The sequence below is a fragment of the Equus caballus genome, chromosome 24 (assembly GCF_041296265.1).
Source record: "Equus caballus isolate H_3958 breed thoroughbred chromosome 24, TB-T2T, whole genome shotgun sequence".
Lineage (NCBI taxonomy): Eukaryota > Metazoa > Chordata > Mammalia > Perissodactyla > Equidae > Equus > Equus caballus.
In genome coordinates, this window is record NC_091707.1 from 29,251,762 (window position 1) to 29,278,813 (window position 27,052).

The 27,052-nt window shown below is 38.4% G+C and overlaps 1 protein-coding gene across 1 annotated transcript in view; it reads right to left on the reverse strand.

Moving 5' to 3' along the window:
- Positions 1 to 1,542: 1,542 nt before the first annotated feature.
- Positions 1,543 to 27,052, reverse strand: part of SYNJ2BP (synaptojanin 2 binding protein) — a 36,924-nt gene continuing 11,414 nt past the window's right edge. Inside the window, 3 exon segments of the mRNA NM_001242552.1 lie at positions 1,543 to 2,281; positions 4,325 to 4,420; positions 14,848 to 14,984. Coding sequence (NP_001229481.1) covers positions 2,141 to 2,281; positions 4,325 to 4,420; positions 14,848 to 14,984 — 374 coding nt within the window. The 3' untranslated portion in view covers positions 1,543 to 2,140.

Here is a 27,052-nt window from a genome sequence, read left to right on the forward strand (position 1 = left end):
AATATAAACTCAGCACCAACTTATGCTGGCCTGCCTATGCAGCTAATTCCACTTTTACATGTATAAGTATTCCCTTCCCAACTGGAACCAAAAAGCCCTTTAGGATGGAGCCTACGTATTTTACTTCTTTGTAAAAGCGTCTTAACAAGCTGATGTCCAATCGACATTTGTAAAATACTCACTAGATCACGCATGCTAAAAAGTGGACACAACTAGCTGCCTGAGGGAAAGTCCTCACGCTCTTGCTGTCAAGATTATATAAGGCCTACAGTCTGGCCAGTACATTTGGAGGAGGGAAACGATTTTCTTAAAGTCAGAAAATTAGCCTTGCTTCAGCTCTCCTTAGTGTTTTAGAACGAACTTTCAATACCACATGAACAGGATGGTTCCCACCTCATTAGTATTCCTGCTATTCCCTAGCATCCATTCATCCATAACCTTCTCTCAAGGTTTCTCCATGAAATATTTACCAAACTTTCCTACTCCCTAAGACAAACATAACTCTTTTTCTTCCCTTTCCCTGCAAAATGGTTTATTCATTAAAAGCCATAACCACTGTTCAGAGCCTTTCAAAAAACTAGCAATCCAAACCCTTTCAAACTTAACAGAATCAGTTAAGGAGAACTGATTTCATGCCCATCCTGCCAGGGAGCAGTTCCTTCTCCCAGACTTTGCCTGTTACTAGAAACCAGAAAGACTGGTAGACAGCCAGAGAGGGTCAGGTGACACTTTGGAGGCACTATCTTTTTTCCTTTCAGTGTTTTTTCACTGAATCGGTTTGGCCCCACCACCACAGCTCTGACCACAATCATTCCAGCTGATCCTTTAACAGGACTATGAGGTACCAAAAGGTAGTTCAGAGATTGGTAAGATTTATCTTTACATCTCAAAGTTTTTTGAACAGACGGACTTGTGCAAAGCTGGATTATGGCATTTTACCTCACCTTCAGCCCTGGTGATCTAGTGGTTAAGAGGTAGCACTCTCACCACTACAGCCCAAGCTCGTTTTCAGGTCAGGGAACCTCACCACCCATCTGTCGGCTGTCAGGCTGTGGTGGCTGCATGTTGCTGTGATGCTGAAAGCTATGCCACCAGTATTTCAAATACCAGCAGAGTCACCCATGGTGGACAGGTTTCAGTGGAGCTTCCAGAGTAAGACAGACTAGGAAGAAGGACCTGGCCACTCGCTTCCAAAAAAACTGGCCATGAAAACCATATGAATAGCAGCAGAGCATTGTCTCATAAGAGCATCAGGTGAGAGGATGGAGCAAAAAGACCGGGCAGGGCTCTGCTCTGCGTACACAGGGTCACTAGGAGTCGGAAGTGACTCGACGGCACTAAAAACCAACCTCAACTTCACCATAGCTATTATGAGAAGAAATATTGTTCTAAGATTTTTAGTTAGTTGCTCCAGTTTTCTTTTCTTTTTTGATGACTCAGATTGGATATTATCTTTTAAGGCTCACTCTCTCATTCCCACTATATATCAAATTCTTCAACTAAGTTCACCCCTTACATCAGAAACCTAGAAACCACAGAGTAGCTTTCCACCTCTTTAATTCTCCATAAGGCATCACTATGATACTATCATATGTGCATATGTATGTGTGTGTGTGTGTATACATATATTTCCTTTTTTAAAAAAGTAAAAATGCTCTTATTATCCTTTGTTTGATATAGGCACCCAAGTATGTAGTTAGAAATTAAATAAAGGCCACAAAAACTTCCCAAGGAAGATCATTAAAAAGAAAAATCTTCTTTTTCTCTTTTGTCACACCGCTGGCCTTTGAGGCATGCCAACTAAGGAAAAAGGTATCAACCGTGGTGATGGAAAGACTGGACCTTTCCCTCTTTGGGTTGTAGCTGAACTTCTGTGGGTGGTCCTAGTAAAATATACAACTCCTCATTTGTTCTAAGCAAGTCTTTTCTTTAGCTTTCCTTCAAACAATGCCTTTACTCTCTCATCAGAATACGAGGACTTGGGAGATGTCGAACAGCAAGGTTCTGGTTGGGTAGCAGTCTCTTTAAGTCACGTGTTGGCTATGCAGAGAGAGGGAAAAGGTTGGGAGAATGGCAGGGGAACAGGATGAGAGAAATAGAAATGTATCTTCATCGCGAGCACTGGAAGAAAGCAAGCTTTTCAAAGTTGCTGCCGATATCTCATGAAGGCCCAGGCTGCTACCATGGTGAGGGCAAACACTGGCAACAGCACCATAGCTATGGGAATACCACCTGGCTCCCCTTCACCTCGATGTCCTATAGGCCCATTCTGCACCTGTAACTAGAAGGGAAAGACACATGTTAACTCTAGTGACCAATATGTGTTTACCACAACTGAAATGTCCAGGTTGACATATTACCTGGGTCTATAGTCTCTAGGCCACCCAAAGCTGTAGACCCCAAGCACTATCTAGCAGAAGGAATCCCCTCTGTTTGTCCTGAGTTGATACATCAGTGTCACTGATTCTTTGGAAACAAATAAGTCTGATGGGGAGGCATTTAATCTTGCTGTGCTTCTGACCTAAAGGGACCACTGAGGGTAAGTCAGATAACCTCTGTTTCTGTACTGCCTCCACCAAGCTACATGTGTATTCTATCATCAGGAAAATGAAGATATGAGATGAAGCCTACTGATCCAATAGGGAACCTGGAAATTATCAGGCAGGGGTGGGAGGTGTCTATCTTCCTAGCAATGTTTACTTAGAAAGATTACCAGTCATCAGAGTGCAATAAGAGCAGATCTGAGCAATGTTACCACAGGTACAATGCCATTATTTGGAAATACTTGCCAATTCTCAAAAGGCACCCACTCCATCCTAAGATGGGGTTGAGTTCTTCATCCCCTAATCTGTAATACTAGACACACATAAAGGTGAAAACTATATGGAACAGAGGTAAAAGACTCAGAGTTAAATAAGTAAAAAGAAATCATATCCTAGTGGTTATAATTTTCCATTGTCTAAGCATTCCTTTTTGAGGCTGATGGTCTTTCTTCATTTCAGCCATTTTTTTAAAGGTGGCCTTTCTTAATATTAACTTTTTATAGCTAACTTGCAACAATTATGGCACCATTTTGTTTCAGTTAGATTTAACCTCATTACAATCCAGGAAACTCTGACCCCTCAATCTGAAAGGCAAGACTCCACAAACTACTTTTCTATCCTCTCTCTCACCTCTACATCTTTCATTCATTTCCTGATGAGATGTCCTGAGTGGGCGTGCTCAATAGAAGACATGGTTTGTAGGGCTAGGCCCGAAAAATCTCCCTGACCACAAGAATCTGTTTTATTAGGAGCTATTTATGGATGTTTCCTAAAGAGTGAACTTCAGAAATCATTCCCCACATGCCTTCAAAAAGAACTCTAATCACAGCTGAAGTGTATGTCTATATTTACGTGCCTTTATCTATTGCATAAATTCTCCCATGTTTTAGAAACAGAGAAGAGCCAGGGGAGAAGCAGTTGATGACCGAGAGTGTCTCCCATTGACCTATTTTCTAATCCCTCTAAACCCAGATTCTGCTTGCAACCCCAGCTGTTTTCTCAGAGATCTTCATGACTTGCTCTCTCTACTTTTTTACTATCTCCTGTTGAACTCTTCTTCAGCCTCTGAAGCCTCACTCAGGAGCTGAGTGAGGCAAAGACAGCATCGATTTAAGAGGGAGTAACTTTAAAAGCACATTGAACCTGTGTTGTATATGTACTCTGAAGTCCTTGGTGCTGTGGGAGGAATTATGTCTATCCAGGCTTCTCTTCCCATTATCCAAATTATAAAAGCCCAGGAACTAAGAGGTAGACGCAGGGATAGGTATCAACTTCACTGAATTCTGAATTCAATTTCCCTTTTCCTGGAACTCCCCTTTGGGGACCTGAGCCTTGGTCAAGAGGGTCAGCAAGGTGATGAAAAAGGGTTTCACGGCAGTGACAGGGAAAAGTACACAGCGGGTATCAGAAAACCCACATGTACTTACAGTTTTATAAATAAAAATGCTCAAGGGCAGACATATGTTTCCTTATCTACTAAAAATTAAAATCGATTCTGGTTATATTTTTTTCCCCGTGTATTTTAATTTTGTTCTTGAGCTTTATCTTCAAGGCACATTACCTTGAAGCTAGGGGCTGGGTTGCAGGTGTACTGTTACGAATTTCCTTCAATAACAAGAAGTAGTCCCAGAAGACGCCTGCCTGTGCCAGACAAGCCCTTCGGCAGAGTGAGAGTGAAAGAAAGAAAGGCAAACACACTCCTGAAGGTGACACCACAGGGTTTATTCACCAGAATGGGACAAAAGCTTGGTGCCAGGCTGCTGGCTGCAAATACCACCTACCCTGTGCTGCACCCTCAGGGACACGGCATAGCCGGCGTTACGGAAGAGGTCTACAGCATCCTGGTGCAGCAGGTTCTTTAAGTCTTGGCCATTCACCTGTCAAAACAGCAGGGAAAAGGAGTAAGAGAGGGGGAATGCGAACTCTCATAAGTCAAAGATTTACTTTCATGTGACCAAACAGTTAGAAAACAAACTCTGACACCAAGGGCTAGGAGAATGGGTAAAGTGACTTAGAACTCAGAATAACTTTTTTCATTTTCAAAGCTATATCTTCCTAGAACTGAGGTTCCATGGGCCATTTGAAGAGCTCCTAAGTCAAAAAAGGAAAAAAGGTAGTCTCCTCTTCCTCCTAGCTCTACTGTCTGTCTCGTTTTGACACTTTGGATTCTGTTACTGGACTTCTATGTCTTCCACGAGCAGAAGCCTGCGTCCCTAGAGTTAACGCAGTCTTCCAGGTTACCACTCTATCCTTCATACTCCTAATCCCTGGCATTGCCAGCTTCAACTCTAGAAATATAACACTATGAAACTCTCCCACAATTTATTCCAATGTGGTGCAAATCTAGCCCATTCTATTGATCTTGCTCTATTGTGAATGATTTCGCTTGATTCCATGGATACTCCTATCCTCCTCAAATTTACTAAACCATATTTCTGTAATGATATAAACTCTTAAAAAATGTTTTAGTGTAGGTCAGTCCTACCACTTAGAGGTAAGAGATGTGACGGACTTCCAGTATTAATACTTTTCAGTGTCAGAAGTGACACTGACCAGAAGTGATATCTAGCTTATACTGACACAGCATAGCCCACTTTATGCAAGATCTACATATCTTTCACACAACAGCAACAGCAGCAAGAACATCTAATATATTTATTTGGTAGGTTCTGTGCTAAATGCTTTACATACATTATCTAATTTAATTCTCATAATAATCCTATGAGGTAGATACTATTTTTACCATGTTTTCACAGATGAAGAAACTGAAGCTTAGCAAGGTTAGGTAATTTATCCAAAGTCATAGTAGGTGTAGGAGCTAGGGTTAGGGTTTTTAAATACCGGAAGGAAGATGAAAGTACCTTTTCCTTTTACTCTTCCTTCTGCACTATTATTCCTCCATCTTGACTCACCAACTACTCTCCACTCAGCTGAAGCTCAAGCCGTTGATATATTCAACCCTCTCATCTTCCTTGTCACAGTCTCCCTTCTCTAAGAGGTTCATAGTCATCCCTCCACTCTATCTCCTGCCAATATCCTTAGTGAATCAATCTAACAATACTTTGGCCTTACAGTATGTCAACCTTCCCAAATGAATAGTTTCCAGGTCTAGTCTACTTTAGTCACCAATTGGCAGAAGCCTTGGACTTCAACAGTAGGCATGCTTCAGCTCGAGTATCTCAAAACTCTTTAAAAAACTGGCTACCATTTCTACTCCCTTCACACTTCTTATTCCTCTACTGAATTTCCTCTTTATCCTCATCAAAGCTTTTAACCTTTTTAGACTTGACTTGCATCCTTACCCATCTAGGAGTTCCTGTTGTTATTTCAACAAACCACTTGGTAAACTATTAGAATCCCGTGTCCCCATGGTCTTCTGTCATCTTTCCAGTCCTGGGCAACACACTGCATTTACTTTCCTTGTCATCACTGAGTTTAATATTCCTGGAGAAAGACACACAGTCACACTCTCCACCACAAATCCATGCTAGCTGACTCCAGCTATATCCTCACAACCCTTCTACTCATCTGGTGAACTCAGTAATACTCAGTGGTAGCTGTTCCACATCCTATCATCAAACCCCAACTCCAATCCCATCTCTCCTCTTAGCATTCCTTTGCCTTATCTTTCTTGAGAATATTAAGAACTTCTCACAGACACTCTCTCCAATTTCTTTCCTTTCCTCTCAAAGTTTCTTGATATCCTCTCACTGCTGCTTTCTCCTTATTTCTGAATTAGATTTATTTCCTCTATTGAGGCTAAACCATCCACTAGTGCTCTTGATCATATACCTTCTAGCCTCCTTACATAATAAGCAGTCATTTACTCTTCTTGATTCCTTAATTATATCCCTCTCCATTCCTTCTCAACTAAAATTATCCTCATCCATAAAGAAAACAGCTAGCCCTGGTAGTCTAGTGGTTAAGATTTGGTGCTCCCAACATCACGGCCTGAGTTGGTGTCCTGCTCAGGGAACCACACAACCCATCTGTTGGTTATCATACTGTGGTAGCTGCGTGCTGCTGTGATGCTGAAAGCTATGCCACCAGTATTCCAAATACCAGCAGGGTCACCCATGGTGGACAGGTTTCAGTGGAGCTTCCAGACTAACAGACTAGGAAGAAGGACCAGGCTGCTCACTTCTGAAAAATCTGGCCACGAAAACCCTATGAATAGTAGCAGAGCACTGTCTGATATAGTGCTGGATGGTGCAAAAAGATCAGGCAGCGTTCTGCTTTCCTGTACACAGGGTCACTAGGAGTCAGATCAACTTGACAACACTAACAAAAAGTAAACAATACAAATATTTCTTGGAACCCACTATCATCCTCCTCCCATCTTCTCTCCTCTTTTCTTCATTGTAAAACTTGTTGAAAGAACTGTTTGTATGCACTACCTCCACTTCCTCAGCATCCATTCACTCTTTATTCCATTGTAATCCCAGAATAAATGAGGTAGGAGGGAAGAACATGCTGTCCTGCAGGTCAGCAGTGACTTCCAATCACCAAGTCCCAGAGCTCTTTTTCAGTCTTCAGACCACCTCCTCCCTTTTGCAGTTCTCTCCTGTCTTAGCTTGTGAACACTTAGCTCCCTTACTTCTTGAACTGTTCTTTTTCAGATTCCTCTTCCCTTCCTTCCTTCTTAAGGTAGATAAATATTCCTTAATGTCGGTAGTCTTTTGTCCTCATATCTTCTCTCCTATGGTGATCTTTCACAAATTCAACTGTAATCTGCAAGACAACTCCCAAATTTTTATCCCTACTTCTACTTCTGGATTTGTCAACTTCCTGCCAAGTGCCTGTACTCGGATATTCTGGCTAGACCCCAATTCAACATCTCCAAAGCCTCTTTATTACTTCCCACAAAAGCAGACTATCCCAACTTCCCTCTTATTGTCACTCCATTCGACAAAAATTTTGAGAATATTTTAAAACTCTCTCCACTCTGTCAATCTTCATATACCATATATTGCCAAATCCTGTAGTCCAACATAATGACATTCCTCATATGCTATTTTTCTCTAAGCTGTGGATATTTTTAGACGAACTACTGTGATCACCTTCTCTCTGATCTACTTTCCTCTAGGTCCTCCCTCATTCTAACCTATTCAAATACTAAGTCTCCAGATCAATCTCCCTAAAGTGCAATTCTGTTTATCTCACTTTACCACTCAAAAACAGAAACAAAACTGGAAGCAGGGGAAGAAAGTGCATGCTTGTTTTCTCATTCTGGTAGGCAAAATCCTCTAGGAATTGGCTCCAACTTACCTTCCCAGTTGAATCTCTCATTACGCCCTTTGATATATCCTATGGTCTAGCTAAATCACAGAACTCACTGACTCTGGGACATAAAACATATATTCTTACCTTCATAACTGTGCTCAAGCTATATCCACCATCCGAATACCCTTCCCTTTTAAAAAAACTCTATCTTCCAAGATTGATATTAAATAGGATCAGTCCTGCTACCTATAATGTAGAAATGAATACAGGGTTTTTAATTGATGGACTTTGATTTCATGCTACCAAGCCTCCTTCTGATTATGCCTTGGTTTTTTGGGTAGATATGCCACAGGGAAAGAACTTTAGGATTTCTAGAACCATCACAATAAATTTTCAATGAACCCATTTTCTAGGTAATTCCTCAGGAGAGAGAATAGGTGTGAGATTGCTGATTGTAGTGTGAATGCTCACTTGACTAATCTAGCCCACGTGATAACTCTATTTATCATTGTAAAGAAATAGGTATTTTCTCTTAGAGATAAACAAGTAAGTTCGTGATGCAGTTATGTCAATGAATGCGAAAAATGTCATAGCTCAATATCAGAGCCAAGTTTCATAGTAATATGAATGCAAGTGGAAGAAGTGAGTCACTACATGACACTCAATGGCAGGAATACTGAGTTCAAAATAATCTTTCCCATAGTGTCAGTAATAATTGACAGAAATCATTGCATATTATGTCTGGAGCTATCTAATTCATTTTACATGCACTAACTTATTTAAGTCTTCAAAGGAGCCCTATAAGTTAAGAACCTTTGTTTTATAGGTGATAAAACTAGGGAGGCCATGCCAACTTGTCCATGGGCATGTAGAATGGAAATAGCAAAACCAGGATTCAAATACAAGCAGCCCAGCCCCAAAGCCTCTACTTTAAAACACTATAGAAATTTACATTGTAAGCAAGGATTTTATTTCAGCACATATCATTATCCATCACAGTAATGTTGCAAATTGAATCTGTATTGGTTTTGCAGTTTCATTTGTACCTATACATTATATACACTTTAAAATTTTACAGTTGTATAAAAACATAAGGTGTGTATATATTAATATTTTTATTCATTTGTATATATTGAAGTAACAGCAAATTAAGAAAGGAATTTAGTTAAGTGTCACTTCATTGACAAAGCCTTTCTAGAAAACTCCATTAGATGTGACTGATTTCCTTCCTAGAATCTCCACACTACATTACTCTCTTAAAGCTCAAACTGAACTTTGCCTTATATGATTATCACTTTACAGGCTACTATAAATAACCTGGAGAGGCTTTATCTCAACCCATCACTATAACCCCTATCATACCTGGATAGTGCTTTGAACAACACTTGAGTGTAATAAATGTCACATGATTTCCTGAGCTTTGGTTGTAGAGTGCACCCTGCAAAGGCTATAACTCTACAAAGCCTGACTGACATTAGTCCTGAGCTAACTGCTGCCAATCCTCCTTTTTGCTGAGGAAGACTGGCCCTGAGCTAACATCCATGCCCATCTTCCTCTACTTTATATGTGGGACGCCTATCCATAGCACGGCTTGACAAGAGGTGCCATGTCCGCACCCGGGATCCGAACCAGCAAACCCGGGGCCGCTGAAGCAGAACCTTAACTGCTTAAACACTTAACCACCGTGCCACCGGGCTGGCCCCAGGCATGGACTCTAACGGCAGCTTCCATCCTGATGACTCAGTGTGTAATCTTGGTCCTCACCTGAGACTCCTTCTGCTAACAGGGAAGAAAACACTGGTGACATCAGGTGCTATACAGGGCACAGGCTAATTATGCCAGTTCTGCCTTACAACCCTCTCAGTTAAGCCTAAAGCTATCTTAGTATAAGAGGACAGTTATTTTCATTGCTTTTTAAAAAATAAAACCCCAAACTGGAGACCTTTCAGAACTGCAAAGGGAATTTCTTTTTTTATTTTTATTTATTTTTTTGCTGAGGGAGATTTGCCCTGAGCTAACATACGTTGCCAATCTTCCTCTATTTTGTAGGTGAGCCACCTTCACAGCATGGCCAGTGATAGATGAGTGGTATAGGTCCACACCTGGGAACCAAACCCAGGCTGCTGCAGTGGAGCACGTTGAACTTAACCACTAGGCCACCAGGACTGGCCCAGGAATTTCTTTTTTAAAGAACCCTTTCTCATCCTCTGCCCAATGTAAACCAGTCCCATAAAGTAAATTGTGATTCTTTCTCTCTTGACAATGTCATCTCTATTCCAAAGCAGAATTTGTTTTCCAATATTTACCTCCTCCAAGCATTTCTATAGATTCCAGTTGACACTGACTAACCAACAAGCTCTGTTTTTTTAACTCCAAATATATGTGGAATCCACTCTCTTTATGACTATCCTTACTAATATTATAGACCCGAGGTTCTCAAAGTGTGGTCCCAGGACCAGCAGTATTAGCATCAACCTGGAACTTGTTAAAAATGCAAATTATTAGAGCCCATTGTGGCAATCTGTGCTTTAATAAGCCCTCCAGGTAATTCTGAAGTTTGAGTTATCTTTAACCTAAACTGCCTGAAATGGTCCTCTTACTGGTCTCCACACCCAGCCTACTTACCCTATTTAATACATACTCTATGCATCCATGGATTTCATCAGTATTTTTCCATTTGCTGGAGTAGTGGTTTTTCAAATATGGGTCTGCTGACCCATTAAAGAGGAAGTTGAAGTCAATCCAGTGGGTCAAGACCAGTATTTAATTTTTAAAAAAGCAAAATTAGAAGAAAAGACAACATACCAGACTGCGTCACATATAGAAGAGATAGGTATTATTTTGTTAAACTCTGCTTCAATTATATGTGCGTATGTGTGTATTTCCTATTACAGGTCATAATTTAAAAGGTTTGGAAAACACTTGCCTACAGCAGTGCTTCTCAACTTTATTCACAGACTCACCCAGGGATCTTGTTACAATGTAAACTTTGACTCCATAGGTCTGGGAAGATTCCTGAGACTCTACATTTCTAAGAAGCTCCCAGGTGATAACAGATGGATCCCTGGACCCCAACTTTAGTACCAACAGCTATTCAACTGCGAAACCATAGAACACTGCTAACTAAACTTGCTACTTCAGCTTCTGTAACTCACGTCATAGTAAGTTTTTCTGAACCTGAGATATGGCAAATTTGCAACGTGCTTGAAAATTTTGCTGACCAAATATTCAAGAATTAGGATGGTGGTATTCTAGTTAACTGATAGGGAAATATATAATTTTTTGCTTTAACTATAATTGTTAGCAGTCTTTAAAAATGAGTTTCCTATCTCCTGCCTTAGGAAATGAGTACACTGAGTTAAAATTAGTTTTCTCCGATGATTAATAATTTTGAATTGCCTCAGGATAATCTAACACTATCTCAGGCTCATGTTACAGTTACAGGAGCTCTAACTATAGGATGACACAAATGTAGCTGTAAATGATGTGGAGAAAGAATAGGCTCAATTTAATAAACACTGACCTCAGATTATACTTTGGATATTTTAATTTTTTATCAAGAACCTGAAATGAACCACAAAGTTGGGGGGGGGTCCCCTTTTTTCATCAGTTGAAGGAAGAAAAAAATAGATTATCTAGTTCCAACTAATCAAGCCCAAACAAAAAAAAGTCTGTTACACTATAATTCATTCACAGAGCAATTAACTTATTAGATGCTTACTCTGTGCCAGCTACAGGCCTAGGTGCTGGGGACACAGAGACGAGAAGACAAAGACTCTTCCATAGAGGCACTTTGTATTCTGTATATTTCAACGCCTCTGCAGCTGACTGGATGAGGGCTTCTGGTGGGTCATTCTCATTGATTTCTAAGCTAAGGGCAGAGACTAGTCTTTCATTTTCTTTTAATTTTCCATAGTCCCTGGCACAGCGCTCTGCAGGCCATCAAGTACAATAGTTGATAAATGCTGATGACTACTCAACTCTTTTATTCATCAAATTAAGAACCGTATTTGAAGAGAATATGAAATGCAGCTGACTAATGACCCAATCTGTGCCATTTTGTTATATAAGAGGTTTGGTCAAAATGGAACATTCATCTGTGCAGTATAATAATCAGCTGTATCATCCTGAGCTTCATAAAATTGTGGAGTTCACTGAGGGTTGACTATTCTTGACTATCCACCTCCCTTCATTTAGGTAGACACACAGGGGAAATGAGAAACCTAGACAGTTTATATTTCCCTCACAAAAATAAAATTTCCCCAGCTTCCCTGGTAACCTATACAAATATCAAACCATCCTCACAATCATACACACAAAATGAACTTTGGGTGAGAAATCTCCAGCCCTCAGCTCAATTTCAGGCCTGTTCTTCTATAGGTAATATCTGTTTTTGTTTAATGGTTCTTTGTCAAATGCAACAGGGCCTTAAAAATCATTTACATTCACTAATGAAAGAAATTTCTGTTCTTTTTTCTTTTTTGTTTAAACCATCCACAATGATCACAAAAAATTAAATTTCACTTTTGTTGAGAAAGGTAAATTGCATGATAAGTCATGAAGTTATTTAATCTTAGAACTTGCAATTAAGACAAAACATGGGCATTATTTAGGGAGAAACGGAAAGATTAAATTAATAGTGAATAATAACTGACAGGAAATTTAGATCACTTAATGATATTTCTATTAGTTATCCAAAATGGATATGTACTAAAGAAGGGACATATTCTTAGTCTGATTATCTAACAAAACTTAAATGAAAGAATTGGGGCATACTTTACAACACGGAAAAATAACTCATGTGAGGAAGACAGGAAGGCCCATAAAGAATAAATGGGAATATAGGCTAATAAATAATTTGGTATAATTTTACAGAGATGTCAAAGCCAATAATAAATGAGTACATAAGTACATCAAAGGGATGAAGTGAGCTAAAGAATTATAGATGTAACTGTTAAATGGTTATGCCTAACAAATTCACGTAAGGATAGAGAAGGAATAGGATGGTGAGTCAGGCAACAGAGGTGATGTTTCTCAAGGAATGGGATCTAGAAAGAATAATTGTGGAGTAAACACTTGCAAGGGAAACTGGAGTCAAAAAATATAGCCCTGGATAGAACGGAGAGGATAAACTGACCTTTTCCTCTTGTATATGTGCCATCTTTTTCTCTTTCTCTGTCCCCTTTCTTTCTATATCTGTCTTATATTTTTGCTTTTACTTCCCCCTCTCTTCTTTCACATGTCTTCTTAATTGGCCACAACATAAACTTGAATCTTCTTTGTAACATGTCTTATATATTTGTAATGTTTAATATCTTAGATAGATCTTTGTACTATTTCTTCTATTTTGATAAAGTAAAATCCTCTTTGCTATAAATTTTAAAGTCAAGTGAGCTGAGTTTTTTAGACATCGACTTTTCTCTTCATTGACATTTATCTCCTACAATACCCTTTTTAAAAACTTGAGTGGCCTTCCAAGAATTTCTTTTCTCTATAACGCAACGGCCCACATAAGAAAGGCTCTTCATCTCAGCTTATGTCTAATAAATTCTCTCACATTCAAGTTTTTTCCCTGTCTAATTCTATCCTTTATGGAAAGATTAATTTCAGTTTCTACATAAGACCATACACAAAATCCAGTATTAATTCATCATACAACTTTCTGTTTAGGATACCTAATCCTAGCTCCTCATTTACCTTTTGGGAGGCAGTACAGTATACTGGTTTAAGAGTAGAGGCTCCAAATTCAGACAGACCCCAAAGTTTTAGTCTTCTGCCACTTACTAGTTGTGTGACCTTGGGCAAGCTGCTTGACCTCACTAAGCCTCAGGTTCCTCAGCTGTGAAATAGGCATAATAATTGTACCCACCTCATAGGGTTACTACAACAGTAAGTAAGTTTAAAGTTCTTAGCATATTGTGTGGCATATATAGGACTCAAAAACTTCTAACCATTCTCATGTTTCAATAACCTACCTTTAACCAAAGCTTTCTAAATAACAGGCTCTCTTCTAAACCGCTATGCTTTTCAAGTCCCTCTTTACCCATGGAGCCCAGGGCCCAGTGTTCTAGAGAGAATGTGGTATGTGCCAAAATATAAGCTGCACAGTTTCTAATGACATGCCATAACTTTAACTCACTCTCAGGTTTTCCTTACTCTAACACTCAAGGTGATGTGTTTTTAGAATGTCTTTCTCCTGGCAGCTGTAGGAAATAATCTGCTTCTAAACTTCTCAATATCCTTTTGAGATAAAAGGAAGATTATCACTCTCTCTGTCTCACAGATTAATATACCACGTCTAGGAGAAGCTTAATGGACTGAAAAGAGGCAAACCAGTAAAAAGGACTAAAATAGGATATTACCATCCATGATACTATATTTATATTCTGGATCAGCCAACCTTTCTAAGTTTGCCTGAATTTCCTAACTTGTTCACTTGTTAGATATATATTGGGCACTGTGCTAGGATGTAAAACATTAAAAAAAGATCTGGTCCTTGCCCTTGATGAACTTCCAAAAATAATACAATTAATGGTTATCATGTATTAAGTCTCTTACTAGAGAAATTAGCAAAGAGAAATGGGAGCACGGTGGACAGATATCCAAATCAGACTGCATTCCAATTTTTCACATTAACAACGGATGAAAAAGGGCTGTGAGTCTCAGGAGGACACTTAATTGCTACCCTACTTTTCTGTCTCTTTTGGAGGAAGACACACATTAGTGTTTTAATTAACAAAAGGGAGGTGATAAAGTAAATGGAAGAACGACAGAAAGCGTGGGTTTTAAGTTCCCTTCCCCCATATCAGTCCCTCACCCTCCCTGTTCCATGTGTTTGGACCTTGGCTAAGTAATTTCACATTCTGGACTTAATTTGTCTAGTCTGTCAAGCGAGAAAATGTCCTCCACGCTCTTTGGTAGGGCTGAAGATGACTGATCAAGGTCCCTCCCACTGAATGCTATAATCTGGACATTTTCAGAGCCAACAAGGCAGGCAGGAATCGTCCCAAGGAAGGGTTAGAGGGTGGGAATAGGGTCTAGGGAGCCAGGGACAGTGAAGGAGGCCGAAGCCGGTTCTCACCGAGAGGATCTTATCACCCTCCTGGAGCCGCCCATCCAGGGCCGCAGCCCCATTCTCTTTGATGCGGCTGACGTAGATGCCACTGTCGTTGGAGACATACTGCTGATCTGTCCCACCGACGATGTTGAAGCCCAGCCCTGAGAAAATCATGGAGGAGTTGTGAAGGAGATAGGGGTGAAGAAGAAAGAAAAGGAGTTAGAGAAGAGGAGGATAAAGAGAGAGGAAAGGCCTAGCAGGGAGGGAAGGCTGGCAAGTCAGACTGTGACATAGCTAGTGTATAGTCACGAACAAGGTCAGCGACTAGTATCACCAACAAAGGTCAAGAGTACTCAGAGTTGTCCACTCAGACCAGGCAGGACTAAAAGTACAAACAAAGTGATCAACACGGTTTGTTGAATATAAAAAGAAGGATCTACACTGAACTCAGTGAAAGAATAATGGTGATTCTTGTAAGATGTGCTTCTGCTCACATTTGATTTTGATTCTGCTGGTGGCATTCATAGGATCCAGTTCTTGACTTTCCTGCTACTAATGTAACAGGGTTAGCTGTGTTCATGAGAAGAAACTACTTTTAACTAATTAGCAAATGAACTGTGCTTAATTTAGTGGGAGAGAGATACCTAACCAAACTGTCCTCCATACTTCTCTTCTTCCAACCTTTGAGAGAGTTTGTGTATGGTGGTGTTTGGGAAGAAATGGTCTTGGGAGTTTCATTAATTGTTTCTATTTTGAGTTGAGGGGGCAGTAGTGTAGGTGTTGGCAGGAAACTGGTGAACTAGAAAGGTAACTAGTGCTTCATGATAGGACTAAATCACCAAATTCACTCTTCTTTCCTTTTCTACCTCAAGTGCAAACAACCACATACTTGGGTGCAGTGATTGCCAAGTTTTATTCACTGTAGAAAACTGACTACCCATTGATTAGCAACTCCCCATTTCCCCCTCCCTCTAGCAAACACTGTTCTGTTCTTCGCTTCTTTGTGTGACTATTTTAAACAGGTGTAAAATTTCAGTTATGCAAGATGAATAACTTCTGGAGATCTGACGTATGACACTGTGCCTACAGATAATACTAGTGTTTTATACTTAATCTGTTAGGAGAGTAGGTCTCATTTAAGTGTTCTTACCACAATGAAATAAAATTAAAAAAAGAAAAAAACCTGACTGTCACTTTGACAAGTACCATTTCCATGGACCAACCACTAAGTTGGGGGAAGAATTTCACTATAAAAAAACCTTTGTTATAAAGAGATTTTACCTATGCATTAAAAAGAAAAGAAGAAAAGGAACTTCCTGAAGGTTTTCTTTATGTCAGGTACTGCAGAATTCAAAGCCAAGGTACAAAGAGAAAAGAGAGAGTTTAGAAACGATTAAAAAATCAAAAATCCAGTGGCACAACTGGAAGAGCCATAATCACTAGCCTACTATTGCTTTCGACAGAAAACAGATGCTTAAAGAGACACAGGTGGACTTTCTAACAAGTTCTCCCTATTGGTGGGATGAGAGCTTACACGTAAAGCTCACAGCATTAACATAAGCACTAGCAAACCAATCTGTGACTTAAGGAAACACATGACCAAAGAGAGAAGAAGCAGGAAACATCTAATTTAAATAGCATATCTTATGGACAGAGTATCTATAGCTGGAGAATGAAATGCAGGATTTAGAAAACTACTTCTGGAAGATGGCTATTTCAAATTCCTTGAAGGGTAGGGTATGAAAAATCTAAGTCACTAAATGGTTTCTCCTAGAACACTTTTAATTTGTATCATAGCGGTGGAAGGTATTAGAAAGGCGATGGTGGGTAATTATTTGAGATAAGATGGAAAGGTAGGTGGAGCCTAATTATGGAAGGCTTTGAAATGACTTCAAAACTGCGACAGGTTTGAGCAAGGAGGCTGAGGCTAATCAGCCTCTCTCAATACTGGAACAATTTGGAGAAAATCTTTCAATGAAATCCAACACCCTCACCAAACACTACAGCTGCCTCTGGCGATCTTGGGAATAGGAAGCATGTTATACGCAGCTGAATGCAATATATTGAGAGCGAGGAGGAACTTTGTTACTGGTTATTTAAAGCTACAGATCAGCGTCTAGAAAAGGAGAGTGGAAGAAATCTTACCAACATTTTCTATTAACAAACAATTACAGTCTACTCCCCCACAGAAATCACATTCCATAGGCATGTTTATAACCTATTATAAACATTTCAGTTGTAAAGGACCCACACCACTTAACACGAGAACTCCGGGACCAATGGGAAGTCCCTTTCTTCAGCCAGAACATTTACAGAACTGAACTTACCTATAATTCGAAGCACTGCTGCAATAAACAGGAGTCACCAAAGCCCCACGTAGCAGTATCACCAATTCAAACCTGGGCCCTGCGGATACCTACCTAATTCCCAGTCATCTGATCATTAAAAACTATTGATCATTTAGTATGTGCCAGGCACTGTGTGTTATGTTCTGAGGAAGACATAAAGCTAAATTGGATAGTCCCTGCTTTAACCACAAACAGAAGTTTATCCTTTTCCCTGCCTCTTTTAGCTTTTGCATAAGCGAATGAAAGCCGGAAGACCGGGTCACAAATTCAACACCATAACTTCGCAGATATGTGGACTAAAACAAGTCAGTGTATCTCTGACCCTCAGCTTCCTTTTCTGTAACATAAAGATCACAAATTTTGCCCCCTCCACCTCAAAAGGTAATTGTTAGGGTCCAATAACACAAAATCATTAAAAAATTTTTTTTTTTAATTTTTTTGAGGAAGATTAGCCCTGAGCTAACATCCATGACCATTTTCCTCTACTTTATATGTGGGATGCCCACCACGGCATGGCTTGACAAGCGGTGCGTAGGTCCAGACCCGGGATCTGAACCGGCAAACCCTGGGCCACTGAAGCAGAACATGCGAACTTAACTGCCGTACCACCAGACTGGCCTGATATAACACAAAATCTGAAAAAATCCTTTATAAAGTACATAGTGGTTGCTATATTGAGTAGACGCATTAAGAGTAGCTGTCAATAAACTAGTCTGCTACAGCCCCAAACCACATAGTTTGATGGATAAAGGATGACCAAATATATAGTACAAATGTGAAAAGTCCTGAAATATAGGAAGACAGGGAAATTAAAAGGTCCATCCACCTATTAATTCGACAAGGCTGGATCAAAACGAAAACTTATTGAAACTAAGTATGTCTATAACCTGTGACCCAGACATACCCTTCATGAGTAGTGTCTAGCAAAGGTGGTATTTAAAAGATGCAACAATCAGTCTAGCACATGAACCAAGCAATTCCAACAGATGTCACCTGGAAATAATCAGAAAGGGAAGGGTCATCCCAGTGCACATCTGCTGGTTATTGGCCGTGTCCTAGGAAAATCTTCCATAAATAGGGTGGACCACATGTCCTGGTTTGTCTGGGAGTCTTGATATACACTTCTTGTCCCAGTATTATTAAAATAGTCCCCTTCAATTTCAAAAGCACTTCAGTTTGGACTAATGTGATCATCCTATCTACAAAGGGTAATGTAAGAATATGCTAATTAGAGCATGTTTGGTGCTGATGGTAATTTAGGTGTCCATCCTTTGGGGAATAGATAACTAAAATATAGTTAAAATTTAGAAGCACTGAATAATCATATATAAAGTTAACAGAGTTTTAAAATGTAATGATATTAATAGCATAATATCTTCTTATAAATTAAAAACCCACGCACACAAAACATATTACCTATTTACAAAAATGCATGCACATTACGGACATATAAAGACACATTAGAGTGGGTACCTATGAAGGAAGGATACAGGATGAGGTTTAGGGATGAAGGGTAAAAATAAAACCAGAGAGGGACCTTGCATGTACTGATGATGACAATGTGTTATGGAGCTGAGACATAATTAAATTAATTCAGTTCCTGGCATCTACAGTCCAAAAGGGGCTGAGAGGAGAGGGAGAAAGAAAAAAACTGGGATTCAATAGACTTTTTAAAAAAGCGAATGAACGAAGAAGTATTGCTTAGTGAACTCTGGTTATAATGTATCAACAGATTTTAAAAATGTGGCAAGATTAAAATGCGTTTCTTGGTCTCTAATTTAGAAGAGAAGTCGAAACACAAAAAAGTAAAGATGACATTAGAATGATACCACCATAGGACTGAGAGAGAAAGAAAGTGTGCCTAGTATAAGAACCTTGGAAAATTAAACAAGAAACGCCTTCTTGCGGACTCTTCCCGTCTGCAGGTCAGGACCTTGAGCTCGTTTACGAATAAGAGCAGCAACAGCAGCAGCAACAACTAATATTTATTGAGCATTTAATACGTACCTGGTACCACGCTATACACTTTACATACATTACACACACACATAAATGTATTTATATACATCTAATTTTCTCAATAAACACATGAAGTGATTATTACTTATATATTATGATGAATTTAAAAGGTAAAGCATGAAGAGATTAAGCAACTTTACAAAAGGTCACTCAGCAAGCTCTTCCCAAAGCCAAGACACTAAGGATTTTTCTTTTTTTTTTTTAAAGATGGGCACCTGAGCTAACATCTGTTGCCAATCTTCTTCTTCTTCTTCTTCTCCCTGAAGCCCCCCAGTACACAATTGTATATTCTAGTTGTAGATCCCTCTGGTTGTACAATGTGGGATGACTTCTCAGCATGGCCTGATGAGCGGTGCCATGTCCGCCCCCAGGATCTGAACCAGTGAAACCCTTGGCCGCCGAAGTGGAGTGGGTGAACTTAACCACTTGGCCACGGGCCCAGGCCCACTAAGGATGTTTGATTTCAAAGTGTGAGTTTTAAACCATTTTGCTATACTGTATCTTTGTAGAAAATATGAACAACTGTTTTAGAAAAGAAGTTTGCTAAGCACTGCTGGCTCTCTTGGAAGTCAACTTGTCTTTGGGCTGGCTCTGAATAAGCAACGTTGGGACAATGATGGTAGGACAGTCCCCAAGGGTAATATATTCCAGAGGAAGAACTGGTCATTCTGAAGTTCTGTTGCCTTAATCAGGGTCACTACTGCTTACTTTCAGGCCATTCAGATTCTTGTCTATAAAATCTAAAGGTTATAAAGTAAAAGACCAGTGTTAAACAACCTGTTAGTCTGGAAATAATGCTGGATAGAATTAAAATGAAACAAAATGGTCCATTAACACCAATGATGATAGCCAATTGTTGAGTTATGAATAACAGCCTGACAAACACCTTATTTTCCCCCTATCTACCTGCAGGCTTTTTCTATCCCAAGACAATCTCACTAATTTTCCCAGGACATCAATCAAACTCTATTAGACACAGAACCCACTATTTACTTAATTATTTTGTGGTAAAATATACATAACATCAAATCAAACTCTATTACACACATAACTCACTGTTTGTTCATTTAGTGGTAAAATATATGTAATAAAATTTAACATTTTAACCACGTTGCAGTGTACAATTCAGTGGCATTAAGTACATTCACAATGTTGTGCAACCATCACAGCTATCCATTCCAGAACTTTTTGAGGAAGATTAGCCCTGAGCTAACATCTGCTGCCAATCCTCCTCTTTTTGCTGAGGAAGACTGGCCCTGAGCTAACATCCATGCCCATCTTCCTCTACTTTATACGTGGACGCCTACCACACCATGGCTTGCCAAGCGGTGCCATGTCCATACCGGGGATCCGAACTGGCAAACCCCGGGCCCCTGAAGCAGAACGTGCGAACTTAACCACTGCGCCACCGGGCCAGCACCTCCAGAACTTTTTGATCATACCAAACAAAAATTCTACATCCAATAAACAATAACTCCTCCCTCCCCCGAGGCCATGGTAACCTCTATTATACTTTCTGTCTCTTCGTTTGCCTATTCTATATACCTTATATAAATGGAACAATAGAATATTTATTCTTTTGTGTCTTGCTTATCCCACTTAGTATAATGTCTCCCAGGTTCATCCATATCATAACATGTTATCAGAATTTCATCCCTTTTAAGGGCTGAATACTATTCCCTTGTATGTATATACCAGATTTTGTTTATCTAGTCATCTGGACATTTGCTTTTTTCCACATTTTGGCTATTGTGAATAATGCTGCTATAAACATTGGTATACAAGTATCTGTTTGAGTCTCTGCTTTCAATTCTTTCAGGCACATATCTAGGAAATGAATTGATGGATCACACAGTAATTCTGTTTAACAATCTGAAGAACTGTCCAACTGTTTTCCACAGCAGCTACACCATTTTACATTCTAACAATCAATGCCCATGGTTCCAACTTCCCTATATCCTCAGCAACTTTGTTATTTTCATTTTTTCCACTTTTCGGATTTTTTGGATAATATTCTAAGGGATGTGAAGTGGTATCTCACTGTGGTTTTGATCTGCAATTCCCTAAGGCTAGTGATGTTGAACACCTTTTCATGAGCTTATTGGCCATTTGCATATCTTCTTTGGAGAAATGTCTATTCAAGTCCTTTGCTTATTTTTGAATTTTTTGTTTTGGTTTTTGTTGACTTGAAGGGTCCTTTACATATTCTGGATATTAATCCATTATCAGACATATGACTTGCTAATATCTTCTCCCATTCTATGGGTTATCTTTAACTCTCTTTATAGTGTCTTTTGATGCACAAATTTTATCTTTGGTAAAACTCAATTTATTTTTTTCTTTTATTGCCTGTGCAATTGGTGTCATATCCAAGAAATCATCACCAAACCTGATGTCATAACATTTTTTTCCCTATCTTTTTTTCTAAGAGTTTTATAGTTTTAGCTCTTACATTTAGGTGTTTGATGCATTGTTAGTTAATTTCTGTATATTGTGTAGGGCAAGGACCCAACTTCATTCTTACGCATGTGGATATCTAGTTTTCCCAACACCATTTGTTCAAAAGACTGTCTTTCCCCCTACTGAATAGTCTTGGCACCCTTTCAAAAGTGATTTGACCATATATGAGAGGGTTTATTTCTGGGATCTCTATTCTATTCCATTGCTCTATATATCCATCCTTATGTCAGTACTACACTGTTTGAATACTGTAGCCTTTAGAAAGTTTTGAAACCAGTAAGTTGTGAGTCCCCAATTTCCTTCCTTCTTTTCAAGATTTCTCTATTAGGGAGTCCTTTGAGATTTCATATGAATTTTAGGATGAGGTTTTCTCTTACTGCAAAAAGGCTGATGAGATTTTGATAGAGATTACGTTGAGTCTGTAGATTGCTTAACAATATTAAATCTTCCAATCCATGAATGTGGGTTGTAGTCCCACTTATTCATGTCTTTAATTTCCTTCAGCCAAATTTCGTAGTTTTCAATGTACAAGTTATTGCCTCCTTGGTTAAATTTCTTTCTAAGTATTTTATTCTTTTTGATGCTATTGTAAATGGAGTTGTTTGCTTAATTTCCTTTTCAGATTGTACACTGTTAATATATAGAAATTTAACTGATTTTGTATCCTGAAACGTTGCTTAATTTGTTATAATTCTAACAGATTTTTGTGTGGAATCTTTAGTTTTCTACACATAAGATCATATAATCTGTGAATAGAGACAATTTTACTTTTTCCTTTCCAATTTGTACACTTTTTATTTCTTTCTTGCTTAACTGTTCTGGCTAGAACTTCTAATATCATGTTGCATAGAAGTGGTGAAAGCAGGCACCCTTGATTAGCTCCTGATCTTGGAAGAAAAGCTTTCATTCTTACATCACTGAGTATGATGTTAGCTGTGCATTCTTCATATATGGCCTTTATCATGTTGAGGTGGTTTCCATCTATTCCTAGTTTGTTGAGTGTTTTTAACATGGGAAGGTATTGAATTTCCTCAAATGCTTTTTCTGTATCTGTTGAGATGATCATGTGGGTTTTTTCCTTCACTTTATTAATGTATTGTATTACACTGATTGATTTTCTTATATTTAACCATCTTCGTATTCTTGGAATAAATCCTACTTTATCATGGGATATAATCCTCTCAATATGCTGCTAAGTTAAAACAATGTAGCTCTATGATCACCCTAGCTTTCTGTGTGGAGGCAATTTCTGGATCATGACCACAGGGAGCGGGATCTAAGCAGAACCTAGCAGCTTCACCGAGGAGATAAAATAGAGATCAGTGGTTGGGGAGGGTGAAGTTGCTGAAAGCTGCAGGGCAAATTTCTGGAAAGGAGGGAGTTAGAAAAAAAAGACCTCCAGGGGCCGGCTCCGTAGCCAAGTGGTTAAATTAGCACACTCTGCTGCGGTGGCCCAGGGTTCGGATCCTGGGCGCGGACATGGCACCGCTCGTCAGGCCACGTTGAGGCACCATCCCACATCCCACCACCAGAAGGACCTGGAACTAAGATATACAACTGTGTACGGGGTGGTTTGGGGAGATAAAGCAGGAAAAAAAAAAAAAAAAGATTGGCAACAGCTGTTAGCCCAGGTGCCAAGCCTTAAAAAAAAAAAAAAAAAGGAAGATTGGCAACAGTTGTTAGCCCAGGTGCCAATCTTTAGAAGAAGAAAAAAAAAGACCTCCAAATGTCTGCATAAGTCTTTACCGGGTACTAGGCCATGCATATGTTGAGTGAAACTCCACAAGGCTGGACAAACAAAAACTAAGAAGTTGTATGCTGAATAACTCTTAAGAGCTCATACAAGGCAGGGAGACCTTCAAGTTCTGACCAGACAGAGTGGAACTCCTCAGTGATTCACTTGGAAATTCAGTGGAAACTCACTTAGAATATACTTCATTGTAGGGCTGAACTATCCCTGAAGTGAATGCTACTTTAGAACCACCATAGAAAAGTTTACAAAGAGGCCTTAAAGAGGTCAAACTGACCTGCAAGTTACTTAACTGCCTGCCAAAATAAAGTTCAATAATCTAACATTAACAATGTTAATGTAAGAAAACAAAATGCAGACACTCAACAATGAAATATTCACAACATCTAGAATCTAATTAAAAATTACTAACATGCTAAAGAAGGAAACATGACTCATAATGAAAAGAAAAATTGATCAATAGAAACAGAACCAGAAATAACAGAGGATGAAACTAGCAGGCAACGATGTATAAAAGTCTATTATAACTATGCAGAAATAATTAAAGGAAGTCAAACATAATGAGAAAATGGAAGACGTTTTTCAAGTCTTTAACCCATTTTGAGTTGATTTTTGTGTACATTGTAAACAGTGGTCCAGTTTCATTTTTTTGCAGGTGGTTGTCAAGTTTCCCCAACACCACTTATTGAAGAGACTAAGCTTTCCTCGTTGTATAATCTGAGCTCCTTTGTCATAAATTAATTAACCATATTTGTGTGGGTTTACTTCTGGGCTCTCTATTTTGTTCCATTGATCTATGTGTGAAAATGTAAGATTTTTTTTTAAAATGAAACTTATAGGTTTGAAAACTAAAATATCTGAAAGGAAAAATACACTAGATGTGATTAATAGCCAATTTGATACCACAAGAGAAAAGATCAGTGAACCTGAAGACATGGTAGAGAAACCACAGTCACATGTGGTTTAATATATATGTAACTGGAGTTCAAGAAGGAGAGGAAAAAGGGAAACAAAAAATAGTGGAAGAAATGAGTGGCTCAAATTTGATGAAAAATATAAACAAACAGACCCAAGAAGTTCAACAAACTCCAATAAGGATAAACACAAAAGAAAAAACAGCAAGGCATATCATAATCACATTGCTCAAAATCAAGTACAAAGAGAAAATCTTAAAGGTAGTCAGAGGAAAAAAAGACACATTATGTACAAAGGAATAAAGAACAATAGCCTTCTCTTCAGAAAGTATGCAAGCCACAAGTCAATGAAATGTCATCTTTAAAATGCTAAAAGAAAAATACAAGTCAACTTAGAATTCTATATCCAGTGAATATATCCTTCAAAAAGTAAAGCAAAATAAACACTTTTTCAGTAAAACAAAAGATGGGAGAATTTGTTGCAAGCAGATCTACACTATGATAAATGCTAAAGGAAACTCTTCAGGCAAAAGAAAAATAATATTGAATGGAAACTTGGATCTATATGAAGAAATAAATACAACCAGAAACCATAAACACATGGGTAAAAACAAGGTAAAATTAAAAAGATGGACATAGATATACTAAGCAGCTGGATTGGCTTTATTACTATCATAAAAAGTAGACTTCAGAATAAGGAATATTACAAGGGATGAAAAGAGACATTTCCTAACAAAAAAGGAGTCAATTCATCAACATTAAAACACTAAATATAAATGCATCCAATAACAGAACTTAAATACCAATGAAGAAAAATCAAAATGAGAAAAAGGCAAATCAAAAATAATAGTTATAGATTTCAGCACTTCTCTCTCCGTAAATGATAGAATTACTGACAAAACAAGAGAAAAATCAGTAAAAATATAGAACTTGAACAACACTAAGAACCAGCTTGACCTAATTTACCTTCACAGAACACCACACTCAACAACTGTAGAATAAACATTCTTTTCTATTGCACAGGTAATGTTCACAAAGATTGACCGTAGGCTGGATTATAAAATAAATTCAGTAAGTTTCAAAAGATAAAGTGAATTAGAAATCAGAAAAATAATTGTATCAGTCTTCTCGGGTTGCCATAACACAATACCACAGACTGTGTGGCTTAATCAAGAGAAATTCTCTTCTGGAGGCTTGGCAAGTCCAAGATCCAGGTACCAACAGGATAGATTTCATTTTGAGGCCTCTTCTCTTGATTTGTAGGTGGTGACAATCTGTGTGTTTATATGACTTCTTTGTGTATGTGCAGAGACAGAGAGAGATCTCTGGCTCTCTTTCTATAAGGACACTAATTCTATAGGATCAGGGCCCCACCCTTATAACTTCATTCAACCTTAATTACTTCCATAAAGGCCCTATTTCCAAATACAGTCACGTTAGACACTAATTCTATAGGATCAGGGCCCCACCCTTGCAACTTCATTTAACCTTAATTACTTCCATAAAGGCCCTATTTCCAAATACAGTCACGTTAGACACTAATTCTATAGGATCAGGGCCCCACCCTTACAACTTCATTTAACCTTAATTACTTCCATAAAGGCCCTATTTCCAAATATAGTCACGTTAGGTGTTAGGGCTTCAAAATTTGAATTTGGGGGGGGGGGTACACAAACATTCAGTCCATAACAATAAGATATGTAAAAAATCGCTAAATGTTTGGAAAACAACCCATGAGTTAAAGAGGAAATTATAAGGGAAAATAGAAAACATTTTAGTTGAATGACAATGAAATCACAACATATTAAAAACTGTATGAATGCAGCCAAAGCAATGTTTAGAGGGAAATTTGTAGCTTTAAATGCTCACAACAGAAAAGGAATAAAAAAGTATAATATCAATGATACAAATTTCTATCTTAAGAAGCTAGAAAAAGAAGAGTAAATTAAACTTAAAGGAGGTAGAAGGAAGAAAAATCGTACAATAACAGCAGAATCAATAAAATAGAAAAAAGTTTAACAGAGCCCAAAGATGGCTCTTTGAAAGGATTAATAAAGTTGGCAAATTGATAGCAACACTAATCCAGAAAAGCGGAATTTACAAATTACCAATATCAGAATACAAAATGGATTATCACTGCACATCCTAAAGATATTAAAATGAGAATATTATGAATAATTATGGTATTTCAGAATGAAAATGAATGAAAACAAAAAAATTCTTTCAAAACATCAGAAGTTATCAAAATTGACTCAAGAAGAAACAGGATATCTGAATATCCCCATTTCTATTAAAAATATCTCCAAGTGTATTAAAGATATTGTATTCACAATCAAAAACGTTCCCATAGAGACAACTTTGGGCCTAGATTGTTTCACTGGCATATTGTGGGAAACATTTAAGGAAGAAATAATTCTAACCTTATGCAAAAAATTCCACAATACAGTTCAGTAATTTCACAAAATGTTTCTCAACCCATTTTATGAGGACACTATAATCTTCATACCAAAATATGAAAAATAAAGTACAACAAAATATTCCTCAAGAACACAGGCTCAAAAATCCTCAAGAAATTATTAGCTAATTGAATCCAGCAATATATAAAAAGGATGAATATGGGGTTTCTCTAAGGAATGTAAGGTTGTTTTAACATTGGTCAGTAAAATGAACAAATTCAGCAATTAATAAAATAAGGAAAAAATTGTATGATTATCTCAGTACATGCAGAAAAGTCAGGT